General features: G+C 42.3%; 1 protein-coding gene across 1 annotated transcript in view; it reads left to right on the top strand.

Moving 5' to 3' along the window:
- LOC147733775 (uncharacterized) overlaps positions 1-9,407 on the top strand; it is a 59,497-nt gene extending 50,090 nt beyond the window's left edge. The window contains exons 2-4 of the mRNA XM_086958348.1: positions 5,001-5,200; positions 5,681-6,107; positions 9,236-9,407. Coding sequence (XP_086814474.1) covers positions 5,068-5,200; positions 5,681-6,107; positions 9,236-9,302 — 627 coding nt within the window. The 5' untranslated portion in view covers positions 5,001-5,067 and the 3' untranslated portion in view covers positions 9,303-9,407. The remainder of the gene's footprint in view (positions 1-5,000; positions 5,201-5,680; positions 6,108-9,235) is intronic.
- The last annotated feature ends 15,100 nt before the right edge of the window (positions 9,408-24,507 follow it).

Here is a 24,507-nt window from a genome sequence, read left to right as displayed (position 1 = left end):
AATTCTCGAATGAAAGCATTCCTTGTGCCCAGCCGATAGAAGATGCAGTGGTAATTACAACCAGGGCTGAAACCGGGTAACTAGGCAAAAATATTAAAAAAGGGGGGACTAGAAAGACTCACTCGAAGATAGTGAAATCAAACACAGCTGTACACAGGTCAAAAGAGATAGAGAAGGAGGTGATGGTTGTGGAACCTCCACGCCACTCAGGTCCACCAGGATGGATGGACGATGTAATTGCAGACCTCCAAAAACACCTAGACGCCTTCATTGTGAGCCAAATAAAACCGCTAGTTAGCAAACTAGATAAAATCATTAATGAACTGAACAAGCAGGACAAGATAAAGGGCTCCACAAACACCATCCTAACAGCAAACCATACCCCATTAGTGAATCTTTTAGTGCAGCAAACTCCTACCAGTAATAACTGTGTGAGTAATGAACAATGTACCATCGCACAAGTCCATGTACCCCCCAAAACTACAGCTCAGGCGGGGGTGACATACCCAGAAAAGGGTGGGAATGAGAATCTAGATAAACACCAGACAAATAGGCAGCCAACACAAGGAGGAAATCCCTTAATTGGTAGAGTGGCAGAAATACACCAGGTAGGACAGGAGCCAAACGACAGCTCAAACCAGCCTCCACCAAACATAAACCTACCCCCTGAAGCATGCCCATACGTTGTTGTTTTTTCTGGACTACCACAACTCAGGGTAGGGCAGAAAGAGTTACACGCGGAATTAAAAAATAAGATAATTAATTGGCTGAACATACACAGGCCCCTAGAGTGTGATGAAGGCGGGTAGATCCTCCATGTGAGGAGGGTAAATTGCATTGGTACCAGGAGGAACGATATTGCAGGGAATTGTATTATTGCAAACTTTATGGACACTAACCTAGTGGAATATATACTGGGCAACCGAAATAGGAATGACACTAGTACCATAACATCACTACCACTAGGGTATTTTTACCCAAGAAAACGTGTAACACATATTGCAAGTCACAAGTATGGCAGAAAGGGTAGGACACCAGACATGAACTGGGCAAGGAACTATGAACAGGCAGGCCCACCCGCATTATACCAGGGTCTCCCACAGTGGACAAATAGATTCAGTCCCCTACTGTCCCTGGACGAAAATGACTGACTACCCATCTTAGGGAACCATCAAGAGATGACGGTTAGAAATGTGGGCTACAAACCTATTGCCCACACAGACCGAGTTAATTCCCAAATGAAGGGGCTTGCAGAACCCGAACCAAAACAAGATGGGGAAGAACAAAGGAGTATGCAAATAAAAAGGGTTGAACCTATGTCAGATACACAGGGCACGAATGATAGTAAAGGACATAGGGGATGGATGAACATAATGTCCTGGAATATAGCAGGTCTTGCTGGAAAACTAGAAAACATAGATTGGAGTAATCACCTACGTGGGTTTCACATACTAGCTTTCCAGAGACCTGGGTGGTAGACTGCTCTCCTTACCAAATTGAGGGTTACAAATGCTTTTCAGTGCCAGCCCAAGAAAGTACATCGGGAAGGGCAAAGGGGGGATTGGTACTATATGTTGACCTTAATATTGAAGGAACGTGGACACTACCCCCCTGGACATCACATACTCTCCAGGCGGTGATATTTCAAGGGAAAGGGCTGAGGCTACTGTTATTTAATATTTATAACTCCGGGCCTGTTAATGGTCATAATGCGGTACTCCAGGAACTAGACTACAGACTCCACCAAGAGGCGGAACAAAGGAAAAGAGGGGCAGAACCAATCGTTGTGGTAATGGGCGACCTAAACTGCCATCTATGCCCAAATCTGCTCCCAGTAACTTCAGATTGGTCCTCCTGTCCTACCAAGAGCGGGCCACACTTTGAACATAATAAGGAGGGATCAATTCTATCTAAAATACTAGACACTCATGCCCTAATGCATACAATTGATCTGGCTGCTCCGGATGCAGATGGTAATCTTACTCCTACATTCAAAGGAAGAGGTTGTTCCTCGATCATAGATTATATGGTGATATCCACCTTCGCAAAACACTGGATTGTGGAGGCTAGAACTGATTGGAGCACGTTTAGTGACCATAACCCTTTAGTTTTGGAGCTAATATATAGTGGCAGTCCCATAAGATGTAAACAAGCCGACACTGAATTGAGACCTACTGATCAGGGGAGGCGACTCAGATGGTCAAAAGTCAATGCCCCGGAATTCTACAAATCCCTAATAGTAACAGGCAAAAAGCAGATTGAAGATTGCCTAGAACCCACTGTAGGCGGGTGTGAGTTGGTCACAGTGTTTGGGCAGCTAACTAAAATGGTGGACGAATTGCTGAAGACAAAAAGCTCCAGAAGGAACGTTTCCCAACCAAGATGGTTCGACACCAACTGCTCTCGAGCACTAAGAGATCTAAAAGCGAGCCTCAAAGCAAATCCCAGGGACAGAACAAAAGTGTCCCTTTGTAGACAGAAATATAAAACCATGGTAAAACAAAGAAAGGCTACACTGCAAGCTGAAGTTTGGGCCGATCTTAGGGAGGCCGGGGAGAATAGGGATCTTACGGAATTCTGGAGAATAATAAACAGGCCTTGTTTCCAGGATAATAGTACCCGGTGATCAACACCAACATACTTCCTGAACAATGGGTCACCCACTTTGAGAGTCTCTACAACCATACCCATGACACAATGCCGGATGAGGGCTGGGACGGGACACGGAGCATGGATATAGATCTCTCATTTACAGAGATAATCAAGGCTATTCAAGGACTGTCCCGAAACAAAGCCCCAGGGCCCGATGGCACTCCGCCAGATCTGTACTTGAGTAATATTGACCTATGGGCGCCAATCCTGACGAGAGTTTTAAATGCTGCTATCAAATCAGGGCTCCCTCGATCTTGGTCTACTGCATTAATTGTCCCTATTTTCAAAAAGGGAAGAAGGGGCAATCTTCAATGCTATAAACCAATATCATTGATTGACGTCTCGGCCAAAATTCTGGGCCGGGTGGTGCTGAATCGTCATATGGCTTGGACGGAAGAGCACCACACTATAGCAGACACTCAGTATGGCTTTAGAGCGGGTAAATCAACTAGCGATCAGTGTCTAAATTTATACCTATTAGCTGCCAAGTATACTAAAGCCAGTAATGGAACCATTTATATGGGATTCATGGATTTGGTTGCAGCCTTTGATAATCTAAATAGGAACAAACTGTGGGCTATTATGAACAATTTGGGAATTGACCCAGGACCTATAAATATTCTCAGAGAATTACATTGGAACACCACTGCCAGGGTCCGCTTTAGCACGGAGGGGGGGGGGGGAGTACTGATCCCTTTCCATGTACTAGCGGAGTGAGGCAAGGGTGTATCCTTGCTCCCTTTTTATTCTCCCTGTACATTAATGACTTGGAAAAAACCCTGATTGCTCTGAATGTAGACTGCCCCAAAGCAGGAACACGTCAGATTCCGGTACTGTTGCACGCGGATGACGCGGTTCTGCTTGCACAAACAGCACGAAGTTTACAATATCTTGTTGACGGATTTGTAAAATTCATGGACAATTTAGACCTGTCCGTGAATCTGAGCAAGTCCTTTGTGATGGTGGCAGGTAAAAGGCCATCCAGGAAAATTGCATTTAAAGTAGGGACCCATAAATTAGAAACTAACTCTTTTCTCTACCATGTTTAGAAACATTTTCTCCTTTTTGTGTAATGAACAGGTCAAGTTATCTTTGCGTGCGTCATCTATATTTATTCAACCTACTGTTAGAAAATAATCACTCATGTATTTAGCTATATCTCTAGTCGTATGTACAGGGTTTAGGTTTCTTCGTACAGGAATTTCAGAAAAAGTCATATCAAAGTTAGAATAATAATATTGTAGTGGTCCTCTTCTATAAAATAAACTAGTTAGAATACTACAGGAAATTCCTGTGTCTTGTCCTTCCTCAAATGCTCTTTTGTTGTCGTTCAGTTGTGGCACATTGGTTTCAAAATCATCTTCTGTATTTCTCCCTAACTGACTGGGTCCAGGTCTTTCATCAGTTTCTTCTGGCTGGTCACTAAACTGGCCTTGTTCAGGTGTATGCTGAATTTGGCTTTGATCTGTTTCGATTTCTTCTTCCTAAACACAATTGTCTAGTCCTATCTGATCCTGTTCAAGCTCTTCGAACCCTTGATTTTCTTCCGCTTGAACCTCCGCCCTAATTTCTATCTTTCTCTCTTCTGGCTCAGGAGTTCTTGGTGGAGTGTCAATTACCTGTTCTCTCACTCTCGGATCCTCCTCAGAATCAGATTTGATTTGGATTTCGATGATCTATTTATCCTTTCTTTCTTTCTTTCTTTCTCCTTCCAAACACCTCTGGCAAAACATCTATACGGTCCCAGAGGGAAGACCTATTGGCTATGCCAATGCTTTTGCTTCATATATTTGCCATTGTAATGCCTTTTGTATAATTTATAAAGCCATTATATATTGCACAATTAACGTACAATACTACTAGCAAAGCTAATATCTTTAGCTTAATAAAAGGTGAAACCTATTGCATTTTTAACGCTTGTCCTTTCATGTTGGGGGTGCCGGTGGGCAGAGGGTAGCAGGCATCTGACTCTCTATGCATCTGTGGGGATAGATAACTTGATTTCCCGTCACAAACCCCAGTGTGAAAGTTCACTTATTGATAGTTCTTCTATTTCTCTCATAATGCCTTGACTTTGCCATTACTATTTGTTCTGAGCAGCAAGACCTAAGCATACACTCCAAAAATAAAGTTGATTATTAGGTAATTTCCTCAATGGCCTTCAGTGCATGCCCAAACACTTTTTTGTAGTCCAAAATCTAGGCATATTAGATAGAAATTTCACCAGGTCAGTTTACTTTTTGGGGTGCTTTTCTCCAATTAAATCTGTTAATCAGTTTGATATGCTTTGTATTTTACCTCAAACTTAAACCACACACAAACTAATTCCTGATTTTTATATCTAGCAGGACATAATCATGGTTTCATTCAACGTCCTGTTTTTCACTTGCGATCATTCTGTGTGTGTTCGAAAAGATGGGGACTTCCTGCTTTTGGACAATCCCGGGGAAGTTCTTTGTAAATGGCTGGTTGAAAAATCTCGATGAAGCTGGTCGGCCAATCACCGAAGAGAGAGATTTTAAAGCTATGATTCTGTTCCAATCATCTGGTAAGCACAATAAGTAAACCTTTGTAATAAGTTTTCAACTGCAGGATAACGGTACAAATTACCAACCTGTTTCAGTAAAAACCTACATTTGTGATTAATCCAATAATGAACAGTAAAAATGAACATGCATGTCCCCACATATGCCTTGGATTGTTCTCCAGAGACAAATGTAACACTTATGAAAAGGACTGAAACGTTTAGCTTGTGGCACTACTGTAAGGCAGCCATTTTTTGATAAACTATTTTATTTAGGCAACTTTTTTCAGGAGGTTCAAGTTCAGGCTTACAATGTGTACTGTCTATTAAGGAAAACGTATTTACTTGGTTATGGATAGATTGTACATTTGTCCTTTATTATCAATACCTCTTTATTTATATATTATGGCTAGAGCGTGAAGATATATTGCAAGTGGTCAATGTATTCTTATCTGTTTTGAAGTTTATATGTAAATATATTTTTTTTCCCTTGCTTTTTTTTAGTGAAGAAACAGTGTCTAATGATTCAGGATATTTTTCAAGAGATAATTGCAAGCTATTCTGGCACAACAGAGGGTCTAAAACAGGTGTTACTTCAAAGGGCACTGGAGGAAAAGCAGATGTTAATGGACTGTGGCAATCGGGGAATCGCTGGTAGACTTAAGAGGGGGTTACGCGAACTACAAGAGGTAGAAATTGCAGAGAAAAGATGCAAGGACAAAAAAGCTAAGCAGAGTGGACTGGATTATATAAGAGTTGGTAACAAAGCTCATGCTGAAAGCACAACTTCTCAGCCTGGTGATTCAAGTTCGCGGATGAGTTTGCAGAAACTTGAAAACCTGGCCCTTTTAGCAGGGATGGCTAGTGTCCTTCATCAAAAATCCACAACTAAAAATGACGCATCAGACCGTGAACATGAACTTGTCTTGGAGTCTGTTGTAATGTACTTTTACTTAATACACCCTCCCTACTGAGGTTCTCTCCCTGCTGCTCAGCCAGTGATGACATCAGATGGAATGTTGATTGTGTTGGTTTGGATGAGTATGTCAGTTGGTGTGGATGGGCTGAGCAGTGGTGAGCCTGCTCCTGGTGGGGCATTCCTATGGATCTAACTACATCTGGTCACCTGTAACTATGAAGAGTTCCAAAGAATAAAGTAGACATTTTATTACCTACTTCACCTGGTCCACGCCTCTTTCATCATTTTAACACTGGCGACGATTCAAAGAACCCATGGAGCTACCTTGGACTGATTTGATTTTTAATACTGAAGCAGATGAAGTAGCGTTTTTAATATGGATATAAAGACTTGGAACCAAAAGATGACGCGCATTTAAAGAAGTAATGGTTGATTTGAAAATCATAGGACTTTAAGGACATCAAATAAGTGTACTGTAACAAGTGGATTTGATGAAACTAGGCACTCATTTGCCCCACCAGTGACCCTATCAACGGTCGCCCCTAATTGAAAAGTGCCAGTTTCCCATGGTATGAGTGACTATCAGTTGACTGTCAGTTCCTTCTACGTTGTCCTTGCTTTGGTTATAACGGTTTCCTGTACATGTCTCTGATTTCCCCACAGTACCAAAGGAAACTAGTATTTTTTTTAAATGTATGTAAAGTTGTTTTCTGACTGTGCAAATAAGGAGGTTAATATTTAGCAAAACAGCCCAGTGAAGAAATATGGCATCGGAGAGACTTGACATGAATATACTAACGTTAATACAAAACTTCGTCTTACCGTTGGTCCTTTCAGAGAGATCCTTCCCTGCGCTGTCTTTTCCTCACACTGATGACGTTGTAGAACCTATGTGGGTTCTAGTGGAGAAGCAGTGTCTTCAATGCGTCATCCAGCGTCTTCGCATCATTCCTGCTTACATCCTGGACGTTGAGTTCGTCATGGTGCTATGGGACGTAACGTGAGTGGCCTTTTTTGTTTGGCTCCCAGGGTTACCGGAATTTAACGCATCGGAGTGTTAATAGCTAGCAAGTTAAATTAAGCTGAGGAAAAAGACCTTCGCGCACAGATTTACCGGTGTTCAGATGGTATGAGAAATTAAAGACATTCACGCGCAGTCTTACCGGTGTTCAGACGGAGAGAGAATTTGATGACATTCACGTGAGGATTTACTGATGTTCAGATGGTGAAAGAAATGTATGGGTTGTACGTTTCACTTTCATTAAGCTTATAGCTTATGTTTTGCCTGGAATCTCGTTTTTCATCAAAACACGAAGAAACGATTCCGAATGACTTAAGTACCATCTAGTCCTTTACTCAATTTTCTTTGTCAACACTGCCATCTTGTGGATTTTTGTGGTACCACGTTTTGCCTGCCAAGTTTGACTTTGACTGTTGGAGTTTAGTCTGGTCAAAATTTTTTTTTGAAGGTCTATATTAATTGTCAAGTTATGAAGGCAGTTTGGGACGCTATCCAGTTAAGAAGTTTTTGCGTTTCTTGTTGACAACAGATTGGAACTTTTGCTGAGGACCTCGGGTGAGACATCGCTCACCGGTGTTTGAGTTTGTTTTTTTTTCTGTACATTTTAACATATATGTTTTGCAATGTGGGGGCTCAACTTGTATTTGATTTATACTGTGATTTACACATTGTTTTATTGCTAAACATGATTTACATGTATCTTCTAGGCATTTTACAGTCTTTCTTTTATTATGGTCTGACATTAAGGTGGTCTTTTGTTTGTTCCTCCTTTTAGTATTGGATTTCGGTATTATTCCAGAATTTGTTGTTATACCATAGAGTGGTCGTGTGTTTGGGGTAAGGTGTTTCTGGATTATTTGCGTACTCTGGATTATTTCGCATTGGATCTTGGTTTTTGGTTTGCCTTGTGTTATGTATGCATGCTGTGTGTGACGACTACACACATGGGGTTAAGGGATACCCTAGGTTTTTGGTTTGGCTTGTATTAAGGATACCCTAGATTGTCATTGGGTTATGGGATACCTATAATATGTTAGTTTTGGATTTATGGTTCCGAAAGGGAATTTTGACTGTATTCTGGGTTAAGGGTTACCCGGGTTTGATTTATGTATTGGACTGTGCGTTATTGATACGCACGTAGAGTATTTTTAGGACTGTGTGTTACGGGTGTACACGTGGGAAATTTACCTCTGGTGTAACTTTTCCTATTTGGTTTTTCTGTTACCCTGTATGTGGTTAATGCCTCTAGTAGGTGTTTGGTCTGTGCAATTTGGTTATGCACGTTGAGTTTGGTGATTCTAATTTATTTATTTGCTTTGGGTTTAAGCTGACCATAATAATGGTTGCTTTGGGTTAAGGGATACCCATATTGTTTTTTTTGTTGAGTGTTTTGGGGGTTTTATTACCCTGTCTTAGTTGGGGCTGTGTCTTTCCATTTCTTTTGGGTAGACCTGGTTCTTTCTTTTGTTTGTGCAGTTGGGGGTTGTAGATCCCTCTTCTGCCACTGTTGTGTGCCTTAGTTTGTGGTGCATTTGGCTACTCATGATTGTGCCCATAGTTTGGGACGTGAGTTTAGTGGATAGTTTCCACTGGTTTTGAAGTTTGTTTTAATTAACTTGCCTTCTTTTTGTTTGTGATCTTTATGAAAGGGAGATGGGTGTAGTATTTGAGTTCTCATCCATTTTCGTTTGTCCTCATTTGTATGTTTGGCAACTTTCATGCATTTGTTGTTGTGATCACTTTAGCATGGGGATGATCTATAATTTTTCTTACTATTGCATCCTCTTTTGTCGTAACATGTGTTTTATCATCTTCACATGTGTTGTTTGTTTTCTATCATTATAAAGCGGGGGATGTGTTGTAATGTACTTTTGCTTAATACACCTTCCCTGCTGCTCAGCCAGTGATGACATCAGATGGAATGTTGATTGTGTTGGTTTGGATGAGTATGTCAGTCGGTGTGGATGGGCTGAGCAGTGGAGAGCCTGCTCCTGGTGGGGCATTCCTATGGATCTAACTACATCTGGTCACCTGTAACTATGAAGAGTTCTAAAGAATAAAGTAGATATTTTATTACCTACTTCACCTGGTCTACGCCTCTTTCATCATTTTAACAGAGTCCCCGCTTAAATCCAAATATCAAGGACAAAAACATGCCTCCCTTTCACCACGTCATCCTAGAGTAATCAACACTCATTCTGAAAATATAATGGGGCCATTCTGATGTAATCAATAGCCACCCTGAAGCTGTCATAGGATCATCCAGGAATAATCCACACTTATCCAGAAATTGTCATGGGATCATTCCAGAGTAATCCACTTCCATCCTGGAGCGATTATAGGATCATCCTGGAGCGGTTATAGGATCATCCTGGAGCGGTTATAGGATCATCCTGGAATAATTGACAGTCATCCTTGAATTAGCTAGAACCCATCCTGGAGTAATTCTCACTCATCCTGAAGTTGTCAATTCGTATTCGTGGAGTTGTAAAAGGTAATCACTCCCTGCCAGTAGAAGTCATCAGAACACCATCTTACTGTAGTTTTTGTGATGAGTTTAGGTTTGTCATCACATTTACATTTTTCGTCCTATAGGCATACTTCAGGATGGCTTGGGATGACTTCCCCAGATAATTGCAGGAATAGCCTGACTGTAATCATCAGATGAGTCCAGAATGACTCCAGGATGATCTTCCTTTTTCTCTAGTAAAAGAGAGAGGGACCCCAAGACCAAAGGGATAGGGTTCCACAGTTGACACAAGTCAAAAAAATATAATTCCCTTTGGGCGAATTACCATAGATACATAAATTCTTACAGACAAACAAATAAACTCACCAATATCAAAAAGTAACAAGGAAGCAATGAAAATAGTAAAACATTTCGTACAAGTGAAAACACTATAGTAAAAGTAAGTCTTTGGACAATTTATTAACATACATTATATTTTGTTAAAAATTGGGAAACACATATAGGACGAAACAATAATAAATAAAATCAACATTCCAATAAAAAAGGAGCTACAGGAAAAAGGACTAAATTCAAACAAAACAGTTATTTTGAATTTTCCTTATTTTCTTATTCCAAATTCGCTCCTTGAGCATCGACGCGTTTCGGCGGTATAGTTAGTATATAACCGCCTTCATCAGGGCAATTGTACAAATGTTTACCAATACTTCTGAAAATTTAAATAAAATCAGTCTTAGTTGCACATAATAATCACAACAAATCATATTTAAAAAACATATTTAAAAAAACATAATGTATACATCCTACTCCATCTCTAAACATACATTAACATTGCTTCCAGATTACAGAAAAACAGACAATAAATACATATAATAGCAGCCTCACATAGGTCTAAGTAGTGAACAGTACATTTCAATTCATTTAGTCACATGGATACATTGCTCATGTTGACTCTATTTCATGAGACCTATATTAAGTAACCCTTAATATTTCAGTCTCCTACACAATGCTAAAGTCATATAGCCAGAGTTCTAATCTGCATGGGTATATGCAGTAGCAAACCATAATGCTAATAGGATCTATTTTAGGTGCAGAGGTGGCAATTGAGACAACCATGGTATATCACCTACCTTGGACAAAAAAGAAGAATCACTCAATATATCATAAGGGCTATTCTGCCTCCTTTTCCTTTGCAGGAGATATTCGTCCAGCGAATTATCTTCTTAGCATGTACAATATTCCTATATATAATATAGATAAACACCTCATTTAATGTTCGCGGAGACCAACGTCCTCAATAGATTACGGTCAGGTTCACGTCATTGGCTTTTATCCTGACCAAATACCACACGTGTTTCATATGATAGATTCTAGTAAGGCTGTGATTATATCAAACTTCACACTGGCCTGAGTTTTGAATTATCTGTGGCAATGGGGCCAGATCTCCTAGTTGTTATAGCCTGCCCCTACCTATTACTAATATCAAACATACCTTTCAAGTTACTCAGAATTTACTTGTTATCCTCAAATAGGTGTACCAAAAGATTTAATGGATGCACTCGACTCAAATGTGCTTTCATAAGTAATGACAGGGCTCACATATATACCCTCAGAATATTACGAGACTGGCCACATATTCGATGTTTGCCAAAGAACGATAAGTAAATAGAAAGAAGACACTATTCACCTGAGCACAGATGTTACACATGCCACATCTAGTTGTTCCAGTCACCCTAGTGCCATCAATTGTTCTTTGACTGTCCGCAGGATCATCTTTATATGTGTGAACAAGTAGATCACGCAGACTTTTATTCTAATACTTACTAGATTAAAAATGGCGAAATCATATCATAGTTTCATGTTCAACAATGCATCTCGCATGGTGGCTGTGATCTACGAGTAAAGAAAGTGCTATTAGAGACTACCAGAAGTGAAAATATAAACAGCTAATCCTAGATTCTATCTATGGGTATACTTACAAAAAGTTAAAAGTTATATGGACCCAACACGCGCTAGAATTGTGGAAATATGCACAGGATATCGATTCCCAGATAGACTAAGGGGAAAGAGAAAAAACATTTCATGAATAGTTGCTTAATCAGCACTAATATGAGTGCTGGATACTCTCCTCACCAAAGAAGAAGGGCTTACTTCAAAACGTTATGTGGTCCCAGGATACGGGAAACACCGAAAACACGAGGTTCTAGTCTTCGTGCCTAACCAGCAAGCCAAGCAAACAGACTCGAATCGTGTCAAAAGATAGTTCTATAGTTACGTCGCGTTACAATTAACAGACCGAAGACCATTCCTTACCTTATTGTTAGTGATAAAAACGTCCCGCGTGATACACTCTGGTCCTACTAGCGGCAAGCAGCACCTAAATGGCCACCTTCCGTTTAAATACTCTTCTAGGTATTACACGTTTGCCGTATTGTTAGTGACGTATGTGGAAATAGTAGATACAGATGACGGGCTATCAAAATGCCTGTAGTGTTTCCGGGTGTCATAAACATAGATGACGGGTTAACGAAACGGGGCCACTAGTGGGATATTAGTTTCCTCCTAGTGATTAGGACATTATATTTTCTCACGCTGTAAACCAGAATGGAAATAAACGGCGGACACTCGAAAAGGGTGACGAATATCCAGCTTCTCCCAAGCGCAACTAGGCACACATAACCTATTTCTAATCTAGTAATCTTTAATTGCATGAACACGCAATAACTAATTTATTAGGCTAAATGTGTAAAGTTTATAAATTTAAGTATTCCGTAAGAATCCTCAAGATAATGACAAGCTCAAGAAAAGATCTTAGCCATTTAAATCCGGGCATATATGTATTGGCATTTATATAGCGCACTACTTCCCCGTAGGGTCCCAAGGCGCTTCGACCGCTGCGAAACCCTTCCTGGCTTCCCTGAGAGATGGTTCCTTAATGGGTATCTCCAGGGTGAGACCAGGCATTCCCGGCGGTCTGGTGGGGCCGTTAGTGAAGATGAGGCAAGCTAATGCCCAGAGTTGCCGAGTGTGATCGCTGATCAGAGTGGGCACCGAGGCGAGAGAATTATCGAGTCCGCTGACCCTGGTCCAGATACCTGCCGCGCCGGGAATCGAACCCTGGTCCCGGGCCGTCCTCTGCTCTCGGGTCTGCCGCCTCTAACCAGTGAGCCACACTACTTCACTTATGTATATATATATGTGTTGCCATATTTAAATCATGATATACTAATATAGCTCTCACAATTAGTATGGTCACTGATATATATTGAAATGGTGTTAACCAATTTAAGTGATTAGGGACTACACTTAGCAGTCTACTTATCACAGGTAAATTTATACGATATAAAACATGAGTCATCCCAGTGTATATATAGACTCAAGTGCTAGATAAACAGCCTAAAAAATAACGGATACCGCAGTCTAGTCTGCATTATTCATTGTAAGAAAAAGGGTAATTCAAACCAGCGAAGGTTGATCATCATTTTAAGTGCAGGGATATATAGCTTTCAACACAGACCTCCTTGATATTCAGTACAGACATTGTATGTGTAATCTAGCTGGATTGTTATGTACTGCACTCCCAGGACAAAACAAACCAAAATAAAGTCAGCGGATAAGATCATATAAGTTATCAGCTTGTTAGTAAAGAAATCTATCAGGTCAAGAAGTGAAAACAAGAATGGGTTAAATAGCTCCAATGATACGGTCCCATTCTTCTCTTGAATTAGGACCCCTTCTGACCGTGTCGAGGTAGGAAATATACCACTGTTCCCTCTCCTTTCTTCTGGAAACAATATTACCACCTCTTTTACCTATCTTAATTTTTTCCAAGATAAACCAGCCAAATTCAGATTCTTTGTGTCCTTTCTCTAAGAAATGGGCCACGATTGGAGCAGTAATCTTTTTTGTCTTAATAGCTGATCTGTGTTCCTGAAACCTCGTGCATGCCTCTCTCCTTGTCTCTCCCACATAGCAGAGGCCGCACGGACACCTAAGTAGATAAATAACATTTTTGCTTTTACAGTTGTTGTGGGTCTTACATTTTACTGTCTTGGTATTACATACAATTTCTGGCCCTACAATGCATTGAGCACAGATGTTACACATGCCACATCTAGTTGTTCCAGTCACCCTAGTGCCATCAATTGTTCTTTGACTGTCCGCAGGATCATCTTTATATGTGTGAACAAGTAGATCACGCAGACTTTTATTCTTTTTAAATGCGAAGAGAGGTTTCTCTAGGGCTAATTCTTCCTCATGGTTTAGGATGTGCCAATGCTTATTCACCACATTTTTAATCTGATTACTTATGTTAGAAAATTTGCTAACAAACACAACTTTGTTAAGGGGACCCTTGTCTTTTGTTACATTTTGAACTAAAGCCTCACAGTCAAAAAACCGTGCTCTCTTCATTGAGTGAGAAAGGAGCTTTTTCGGGTACCCCCTTTCCTTAAATTTTGTTCTAAGATTTTCAGCATGTTTATAGTAATCATTAATGTCAGAACAATTTCTCCGGAGACGGAGAAATTGACTGAAAGGGATACTCTCCCTTTGTGATTTGGGGTGAAAGCTAGAAAAATGTAGCAATGTATTTTTGGCCATAGGTTTAGTGAACAATTCGACTGCCAGGATTCCACTGCAATTTTTAATACATATGTCCAGAAATTCAACTTTAGTGGTACTGTATGTTGATGTGAATCTGAGATTTGGATCTCCTAAGTTGATCCAAAGAAGGAACTCATCCAAAAGTTCCATGGAGCCTTCCCATGATGAAAAAGATATCGTCAATGTAGCGGTACCAGCCCGCTACATTTTCGGAAAAAGGTGCCATTTCGTTATCAATGTGTCTGGTCTCAAAGCAGATTGATTAATAACTTAAGGTTATTTGAGGTTCTTGAATCAAAGCAAGGCGCTTTACGTGCGAATCCTTGCTCCATCAATCTCCTCTTTGATGATATTTTATATCATCACAAATTAATGGAACCAGATGCCAACTTGTCACATTTTACCCAGTTCAATCTCTTCAAACATTCTGTTTAGCTTTTTCTCAGTATGTGTTAGGATGAGAATTTTTTACCTTTTTATAAATCTGATTATTCAATTCTTCTTATTCAAGCTCATCAACATTTCTCTTCACTCCTCTTTTATTCACAGTGTATTTCTTATTGTATTTTCGACATTTGCAGCACATTATTATGATGAACACTACTAAACCTATTCCCGCAATTGGCATCAGTATTTTGCTCACAAGACTTTTACCTAGGTTAGAAAACCAATTACCTACAGCGGAGAGACCACCAGTAAGTCTCTTCCAGGCACAGTCAACCTTCAGTAGTTTGAGCTCTTTTTCCAAATTTGTAATGTTCCTCACATACCTTTTTAATTTCCACGCTTTTGTCAGGTATGTAAGACCAACAATGTTGCGCTTTCAACATTCTGCAGACTCCGCCCACTTTTGCCAATAATGTATCAAGAGCAAGTCTGTTTTGTAAAACCATTGATCTGACCGCAACCATTTCGGTATTGACCATCAGCAAACCTCCAGCAGTGTCAGTGGACAACCGATCTACTACTGTTGACAATTTGCAAATCCTGTGTGTATTCAGAGCCACCCCCACTGTAGGTATCAATGCAATAAATATATCACCTACTATTTCACCAACACTTTCTCTTTTAGTACGTACTAATTCATTAGTTTTTTCAGTGCTTCCAGTGATTTTCCCCACATGGTATATCTTTGAGAAGACAATACCAAAGTAACAACTTCTGTACCAATGGTCGGGCAATTTGAAATAAGCCTTCTTACCACATATATAATAAATTCCAGGGAATACAGGCTCTGACCCATCTTTGAAACCCCAACCCCCAATTACCTTGTAATTGTGTTCACACTCACTGGAACCAATGAAAATATTGTTATAATAACTAGTCATTTCTCTTTGAAGACAAAGTTTCCCCTTCTTTTCGAAATCCAGCAACAAAACAGCATTAGCTCCACCAGTTGAGGTGCTCCCTATGCTTTCAGCCCATTTTGGAATTTTCTGATTTTTGTCTTTTGGAAACTTTCTCTTCTTTTCTCTAGCATGTTTAGAAACATTTTCTCCTTTTCGTGTAATGAACAGGTCAAGTTATCTTTGTGTGCGTCATCTATATTTATTCTACCTACTGTTAGAAAATATTCACTCATGTATTTAGCTATATCTTTAGTTGTATGTACAGGGTTTAGGTTTCTTCGTACAGGAATTTCAGAAAAAGTCATATCAAAGTTAGAATAATAATATTGTAGTGGTCCTCTTCTATAAAATACACTAGTTAGAATACTACAGGAAATTCCATAGGTTAAGGGCAAGTGGTGATATGTCACACCCTCAGCTACCGAAGTAGGCAACTTCATTAAGACATAGCAGTCATCTATTTCCATAGCTTCTACATAATGTACTAACAGGTTTGCAAAAACATTTAAATGAGTTTTATTCTTGATTTTGTTAGTGTAATCCTTCCTCATCTGGTGCTTCTAAATCTACGCTTGTTTGTTTCAGACTAAGTATCTTCTCTGGTGCATCTACTCTTTGTGGTGTAACTCTAGTGTGTGTTTCTACAGTGTCGTCTGGTAAGTGATTATTTGGGTACAGGCTTGGGTCTTTACTCATCATAGAAGGAATAGCTATTGTTAGTCCTATCCAAAGTATAAGTATTATTGCTACATTGTATAAACATACTTGGCAGCATGTTTTTAAACGACCTCGTCTCAGTCTCCCATTCACAGAGGAATCTGACATTTTGGCTCAAAGAAGCTTCAACCCCTCTTTGTAACTCTGCACAGTTTGCTTACTCAAGTAACTTTCAGGTGGGTTTTGCTTCTTCGCTGGTCTGGTCAGCAATCAATTCTTCATCACTTTCGTCACTTAGGTCCAAATTTTCAAAGTCCTCCAACACAAAGTATGTCCATTCAGGACTCTGATACTTGTTGTTCAATCTTTTTATTCGGGCACTTCGTCTCTTAGTTTGTATTTCTGATGGACCAGCTTGACTTGAGACTTTGTTCACTTGCTCAGGTTCTTCGTTAATTGTCTTTAGTCGCAGTCTCAGTCTTTTTACAAATCTAGGTACAGAGTCTCCTTTTCTGAGTCTTTTAACTGCCACTGTGTCTTGTCCTTCCTCAAAATGTTCTTTTTGTTGTTGTTCAGTTGTGGCACATTGGTTTCAAAATTGTCTTCTGTATTTCTCCAGGTCTTTCATCAGTTTCTTCTGCCTGGTCACTAAACTGGCCTTGTTAAGGTGTATGCTGAATTTGGATTTGATCTGTTTTTCTTCTTCCTAAACCCAATTGTCTAGTCCTATCTGATCCCGTTCAAGCTTTTCGAACCCTTCATTTTCTTCCGCTTGAACCGCCGCCCTAATTTCTATCCGTCCCTCTTCTGGCTCAGGAGTTCTTGGTGGAGTGTCAATTACCTGTTCTCTCCCTCTCGGATCCTCCTCAGAATCAGATTTGATTTGGATTTTGATGATCTGATTATCTTCTTCTATACCTGTCTCGTCCTCACTATCCCACTGTCTATCTGAATAGTTTTGCCTTCTGGTTCGTATAGTCAGGTCGATTATTGGGGCCCAATCATCTTGACTGGAGCTCGGTTGTTCTTCGACGGGTACTTCAGGACCGATATCTTGGGACCCCTCAGCTGCACAACCTTCAGCCTCAGTTTCTTCAGGTTCAGTCACTTTCTTCGTATGACTGGCATGGATCCACCGTGGCACTCCTGCACACTTCACAGCTGTGGTGGTAACTAGAATGATTTGGCGTGACTTACCCCACCTTGGTGCAAGACAATTTTTCCGAATGTTTCTTTATCACGACCCAGTCACCTGGATTCAGGTCATGTGCTGGAGTCGTTGGCCAGGCGACAGCGTCTTCCCCAACCTGGTGAGAGATAGAACGCACTTGGTCAGCCATTTCTTTGCAGTATTCTAGAACTAAATCATCAGATATGCTTATCAGTTTGTATCCTGGTACCCATGCTTGCCGCATTGCTCTTCCCATCAATATCTCGTGGGGACTCAAGCCGGTGTTACGGTCTGGAATACGACTGAGTCCCATCAACACAAGTGGCAAAGCATCAGGCCATTCCAATTGCGTGTATTCACACATCTTTCCCAATCTTGATTTGATTGTGCCATTTAGCTGTTCTACCACTCTAGAAGCCTCTGGTCGATATGCACAGTGCAGTCTTTGCGTAATTTTGAATGCTTCACAAATCTGTTTTATTATTTCATTTTGGAAACGACTTCATCTGTCTGATTCAATCGTGACTGGAAAACCGTACCTATGTATGAGTTCCCTAAGTAATAGTTTGGAACTAGTTTTGAAATAGTTTGGCTACCGTGATGCTGTCATTTCTACGTGCAGGGTAAGCTTCCACCCATTTTGAAAACCGGCAGACAATGACAAGCAAGTATTTCATTCCTCGACAAGGGGGCAACTGAATGAAGTCAAGTTGTAGTCTAATAAAAGGGCCTTTTGCCTTTCCAATCTTTCCTGGTAACACTACAGTTTTCTTTCCTGGGTTAAGTTGTTAACAAACCAGACACCTCCGGCAGAGTGCCTCTGCTATGTTTCTGAACCTCGAATTGAACCATGTTTGCGTAAAGATGCGAATCATGGCATCTCTTCCCACATGTGTGTTTCCATGTATCAGCCTAGCCATAGGAGCAAGCAGACAGTCTGGCAACACAGGCATACCATCAAGGTAAACAATGACACCATCTTCATTCCTTCTCTGACAACCAAATTTCTTCCAACCTTCCTTCTCCTTTGCCTCTGCTGCATCTTGTAAGTCTCTCACTTCCTCCCATGTATTTATTCCTTGTAGCATCATAAGTTGGCTGCTGTTTCCGTTTCCCCCAACCTTTTTATTAATAGCCATTTTGTACTCTGCACAATGTTGGGCTAATTGGTCAGCATATCGATTCTCTGCTGTCAGTGTGTCATTGTCAGATTTTTGAGCAGCACATTTGACTACAGCCAATTCTTTTGTTAACTGGATTGATTCCAGTAAATCCTGTACATATTTTCCATTTCTGATAGGGGTGCCTGAAGAAGTCAGGAACTCCCTTTGCATCCATAATTGGCCAAAGTCATGCACAACCCCATAACCATACTGGCTATCGGTGTATATGGTTATTTTCAAGTTCTTCCCAAATTTGCAAGCTCTTGTCAAAGCAACCAATTCAGCTATTTGTGCAGACTTGACTCCATGTAAATAGGATGCTTCCACTGGACCTCCCACTGTGCATACTGAATAAGCAGCGCTTAGGCCTCCTTCCTCATGTCTTAGACGCGAGCCATCTACAAACAGCTCGTAATCTTCGTCAGTTAAGGGTGTTTCTTTTATGTCTGGGTGAATGAACTTGGCAGTAAGGTAGCTGGATTCAGAATATTACATCTAGCAATGGTTACGTTTCCTGCACCTACAAGGATTCTCTCATACCTATTCAGCCGACTAGGAGTGAGATACTGGGTTTTAGTTCTTGTCAGTAAAATCACAACAGAATGTGGAACATACACATTTACTGGATGTCCCATAATAATGGACTCACTCTGTTCAAGACTCATGCATGTTGCAGCTACAGCTTTCAAACATCCGGGCAATCCAGCTGCTACTGGGTCCAATGTGGAAGAAAAATATGCCACTGGACGTCGGGTCAAACCATGAATTTGGGTCAAAACTGAAAGTGCACAATTATCTCGTGTGTCACAAAACAGTGCTAACTCCTTCGAGTAGTCAGGCATTTCCAATGCCGGAGCTGTACACAAGCATTCTCGTAATTTTACAAAAGCTGACATGCTTTCGGCATCCCTCTCCACTGGATCTTTTGCTCCTTTCTTTGTCATTTTTATCAATGGTCTTGCTAGGACTGCAAATCCCACAATCCATTATCTGCAGTATCCTACAACTCCTAGAAACATTCGGATTTCTTTCTGGGTACTGGGCAGTTCCATGTTTCGAATTATTCTAATTCTTTCTGTGGTAACTTTCCTGACACCTCTCTCTATCTGGTGCCCCAGATATTTCACAGATGAGGTGCAGAACTGCAGTTTGTCTAGTGATACTTTATGTCCTCCCCCCACCTAAATGGTTCATCAAGGCAATTGTGTCAGTAACACAGTCTTTTCGACTCTTGGACGCCACCAAGAGATCGTCTATGTATTGCACCAGGACTGATTTTCCGGGCAATATCAGGGTTTCAAGGCATTTTTTCAGAATTTGATTAAAAATCGAAGGGCTTTCCGTGTACCCCTGAGGAACACGATTCCAGACGTATACATGGCTGTCAAATTCAAATGAGAAAATAAATTTGCTGTCTGGATGCAATGGAATTGAAAAGAATGCATGACATAGGTCGATGACTGTAAACCATATTTGGTATAGAATCACTGCAGGGTTTGGCACAACAGGACAGCAAGGAACGACAATTTTATTAACCTTGCACAGGTCCTGTACGACCTTGTACTTGCCACTAGGTTTCTTTATGCCAATTATCGGTGAGTTACAAGGACTGCTTAACACTTCTTGCAAAATGCCTGCTTCTAGCAGTCGTTGGATTTCAATAGCAACTCTTACTTTCACTTCTGCACTCATTTTATACTGTTTGGTATTTGGGTAGACTGCATCTTCTTTTATGGCTATTTTAATTGGGTCTACATTTGCCATTAATCCTACATCTTTTCCAATAAGTCCCATACTTCCGGTTTCACTGTCTGTTGCAGTTCTTCAGGTAAGTCTTGTATTGTCAGTCTTTTAATTTCTGAGTCGGGTCTTGCTAACATTAATTTGTAAATTCCGTCTTCATCTGGGGTCTGAATTTCGACGCCATTTGGAGTGCAAAAGATAGTGCAGTTCATTTTGCACAGCAAATCTCGTCCTAGTAGGTTCCCGGGACTGGAGTCACAAACAACAAATCTATGCATCTCTTTAAAGTTTCCAATTTTAATTTCCATTGGTTCTGTAACTGGGGTACTAATTAATTGATTAGAAACACCCACTACTTGGATCGCTTCTCCCGAGAGGGGTAGGTTTGAAACGTCTGCTGTTCTCACAGTAGAACGGGTAGCACCAGTGTCCAACAGAAAGGTGACATAATTTCCTTCAACCTTTCCTTCAATGTATGGCCCTGACTGGTCCACCGGCAAGGATGCGCCAAGCACGCATCCTCGTCCTCCCCCCTCAGGCACCGTCAGTAGGTATCATTACAGAGGAATGTGTCGTTTAACAAAAATTGTGAAGTTGCTGCATTTCTATCCTCCCTTCCTTCGCAAACTTCGGTGTCTTCACCCTGTTGTGCTTTGCTCCTATAATTTGGCCTAGGTGCACGAGGCAACTGATTCTGTTTTACCTGCTGCTGGGTCTTCCGTGGTGTCTCATTCTGCGTCTGTGGATTTAAATCATTAATTTGCACATTACCATTCTGCACAGCCTTACACTCGTCTCTCCAGTGTCCCATTTTTCCGCACCCGTGACAGGGGAATTTCTTCCTTGCCTCTTCTCGGCTCATTTTTTTTTTTTTAAACTTGTTTTTATTGCAGATAAAGAAAAGACCAGCATAGTATGCAATTCTCAGCTGTCCCAGATTCGGGAGAGTCAATATATATAAAAAGCACATCGTCACACAGCCGTTTAGCCCACACCCCGGAGGTCGGGTGGCGTCTGTAGGATGTATGTGGAAGGCATACCAAGTTATCCAGTAAGGATAGTCTAGAACACAATGAATATCTGCTTTTTTGATTTGGGGTTGATTTCCAATTAACCTTCAACTCGATAAACAATGTCGCCTATGTGTGATATACCAATATCGTCCCATCGTTGGAAACCCCTGACCTTACCAAGTTCTGTTAGCCACTGGCAATGCCACAACGGTGTTTGTCTGGTAAGTTTCCCTTCCCAGCCCATACGTTTGGTTGCTTGCCGCCATGCCCGTAGTGTGATTACCGTCGCCGGTAATAGCGACTTCCCCAGCTTCCCACCATACAGATAGTATAAAATGTTTCTGTGTGATAGTGTGTGTCTTTCAAGGGTATATGTCGGGTGGTCTGCCGGGACATGGATCCAATCATTTATGGGGGTCAGATGTTCCGCCCAGTAGTAAGCCTCCAAGTTCGGTAGAGATACGCCCCCACTGTATTGGTGTCGTTGGAGCGTCTGTAGGGCTATTCGCGGCTGCTTTCCCAGCCATAGAAAGGTACGAAGATCTGCGTGGATCTTCCGTATCGTATCGGGCGGGAGTGGGTAGTATTCATTCTGGAGTGCATATAGGAACTTAGGCAGGGTGATCATTTTGTACATCGCTGCCCGGCCCAGGAGCGTGAGCGGCAACCGTTTCCATCTGTCCATGTCTTGTACCGCGTATCCCATGATTCTGGCAATGTTTTTGGAGAACGAGAGTTTCTCATCCAGGGTGATCTATATCCCCAGGTACTGAAAGCCTGTGGAGGTCGTGACCAGGCGGTCTGGGACGGCCCCCCATTGCTCCCTCCCCTGCGGGTCATAGAGAACCGACTTGTGCCAGTTGATGGTGTGGCCTGCCCGTGCCCCAAAGCTGCCCAGTTCCCGAAATAACTCTGGGGCTGTTGTGTCGGGGTTGGTAATGTATAGGAGCACATCATCTGCGTAGAGTGATATCTTTTCTTGTATAGCCCCTGGGGTGTCTAGTGAAAAGCCTTGGATGTCTGGGTTCCGTCTAATGCTAATCGCCAAGATTTTGATGGTAAGTGTGAACAGTAGGGGAGACAGCGGGCATCCCTGTAGTGTGCCCCGTTCGACCTTGAATTCACGGGATAATCTCCCGTTCACTCTCACTCGTGCTCTCGGGCGTCGTATAGGAGCTGTATCCAGCCACGGATTGTCGGACCGAAGCCAAACCGCTGGAGCACCGCCATAAGGAAGGGCCAGTGCACCGCGTTTAACGCTTTTTCTGCGTCAAGTGAGAGGAACCAGTGTGGTTCGCTCCTCCCCTTGACCGCCTGCAACCAGTTATGAGTGCGCCTAAGGTTTCGTTTTGTCGCCCTGTCCGGGAGAAACCCTGACTGGTCCATATGTACAAGGTCTGGGATCACCTCTCTAATGCGAGTTGCTAGGATGGTCGCTAATACCGTCACTTCAATATTAAGGAGGGAAATGGGGCAATAGGATGCACAGTCCTCCCTGGGCTTGCCCTCTTTGTGGATCGGCACTATGGTGGCCAACGCAAGGTCCGGTGGTAACGATTTCTGTTGAAAAGATTCAGTAAGGAGGTTTTTAAGATGGCGGGTCAGGAGATCCGACGCTTTCTTGAAGAATTCCGCTGGGAACCCGTTGGGACCCGGCGTCTTGCCCGTTTTTAGTTTCGCTATGGCACCTGCAATCTCGTCAAGCGTAATGTCAGCTTCCAGGACCGTGCTAGACTCAGGAGATAGGGTTGGTATCTCCATCCATTCCAGGTATTGCAGCGCCACATCTATGTCCCCAGTTCTTTGGCTGTGTAGAATTGCTCGTAGTGGGCCGCAAACGCCTCTGCTATCCCTGCCTCGGTGCGGTGCACACCACCGCCCCGTTTTGATTTGCTCCACCCATCTTGCGTCTCTTTCTTTCCTGCTTAGCCAGGCCAGGAGCCTACCCGATTTATCACCCACATCGTACAGGGATGTAGAGTTGCCAGCGACTGCGTCTTTGCCTCATTTGATACCAGCTCCCTATATTTCCGTTGGGTATCCAGAAGTCGTCGCAACGTGTCCCCCCCCCTTATGTGTCTGGTAGTCCTCCTCCAGTGTCAGGATGGAGGCCTCCAGGGCCGCCACCTCCTCCTGCTGCCTCAGTCTCGCCTCTTTCAGCCTTCCCTGTATTCTATCCCTTAGTACCGGCTTCATTGCCTCCCAGAGGGTTATCTTAGAGGCAACGGACCCTTAATTGTCGGCCATGTATACCTTAATGTCCGCCCTGATGCCACGTGCAAGTTCCGGAGATTGGATATCCCAGGCCGCTAGGCGCCATTCAGTTCCTCTCCTCCGTCTCGCCCCCCCTACCTTCGCGTACAGGGGCGAGTGGTCAGAAATGCCCCTCGCCTTGTATTCCACTACATCATCCGCTGTTAGGTGTTGCCTTGCCATAAAAATATAGTCTAGTCTGGAAAAAACTTTGTGCGCCCCCGAGTAAAAGGAGTAGGCGGGTTGTGTGGGGTGACGACATCTCCATATGTCTGTGAGTCCTATCGTGTTCATAGTTTGTGCCAGAACTGTCTGCGGTCCCCCTCTACGTGGTTGTCCCGTACGGTCTAGTTCTTCCGACATCACGTCATTGAAGTTGCCTCCTACTATTTGTATGGTGTCTGCTGTGTCGATGAGAAGTGACGTGATCGCCTGAAGCGTGCGTGGCTGAAGCTTTGGCGGTGCATAGACCGACACTATAGTGTAGCACTGTCTCCTCCACGTCCCCTGTACCCCCACGTATGTACCCTGCGAGTCGCTCCATGTGTGTGTGACGCTGAATGGCGGTGACTTTTTAACCATAATCGCTACTCCCCTCGAGTCTGAGGTGTACCCCGCGTGCGCCAAAACTCTGAGCCTACCTCTCGCTATGAAGGCACATTTGTCCCCTTTGAGGTGCGTCTCCTGCAAGAGAACGATGTCCGGCTCTAGCCTCTTAAGGTATGTATTCACTAGACCCCGCTTAACTTTTGACCCAAGGCCATTCACATTCCATGTGAGAATGGAGAGTGTCCCCTCCTCTCTCGGTAGTGCTGCTAGTGTATCTGCCATTGTGCGGGCTGATTCTCAGCTGTTAGCGGTGTGTGGAATGGGTGTCTGTGATGAAGTGGCAAAGTGTGTGTTCGTGTTTTTCCCCCCAACTGTGGCTCCCCCCCAACCTTGTTCCCCCCTTCCCCAACTCATTACAACT

This window comes from Lissotriton vulgaris, chromosome 2_1, assembly GCF_964263255.1.
Source record: "Lissotriton vulgaris chromosome 2_1, aLisVul1.2, whole genome shotgun sequence".
In the NCBI taxonomy this organism is placed as follows: domain Eukaryota; kingdom Metazoa; phylum Chordata; class Amphibia; order Caudata; family Salamandridae; genus Lissotriton; species Lissotriton vulgaris.
Note: the sequence above shows the minus strand (reverse complement) of the source record. Positions and strands in the feature narration are given on the sequence as shown.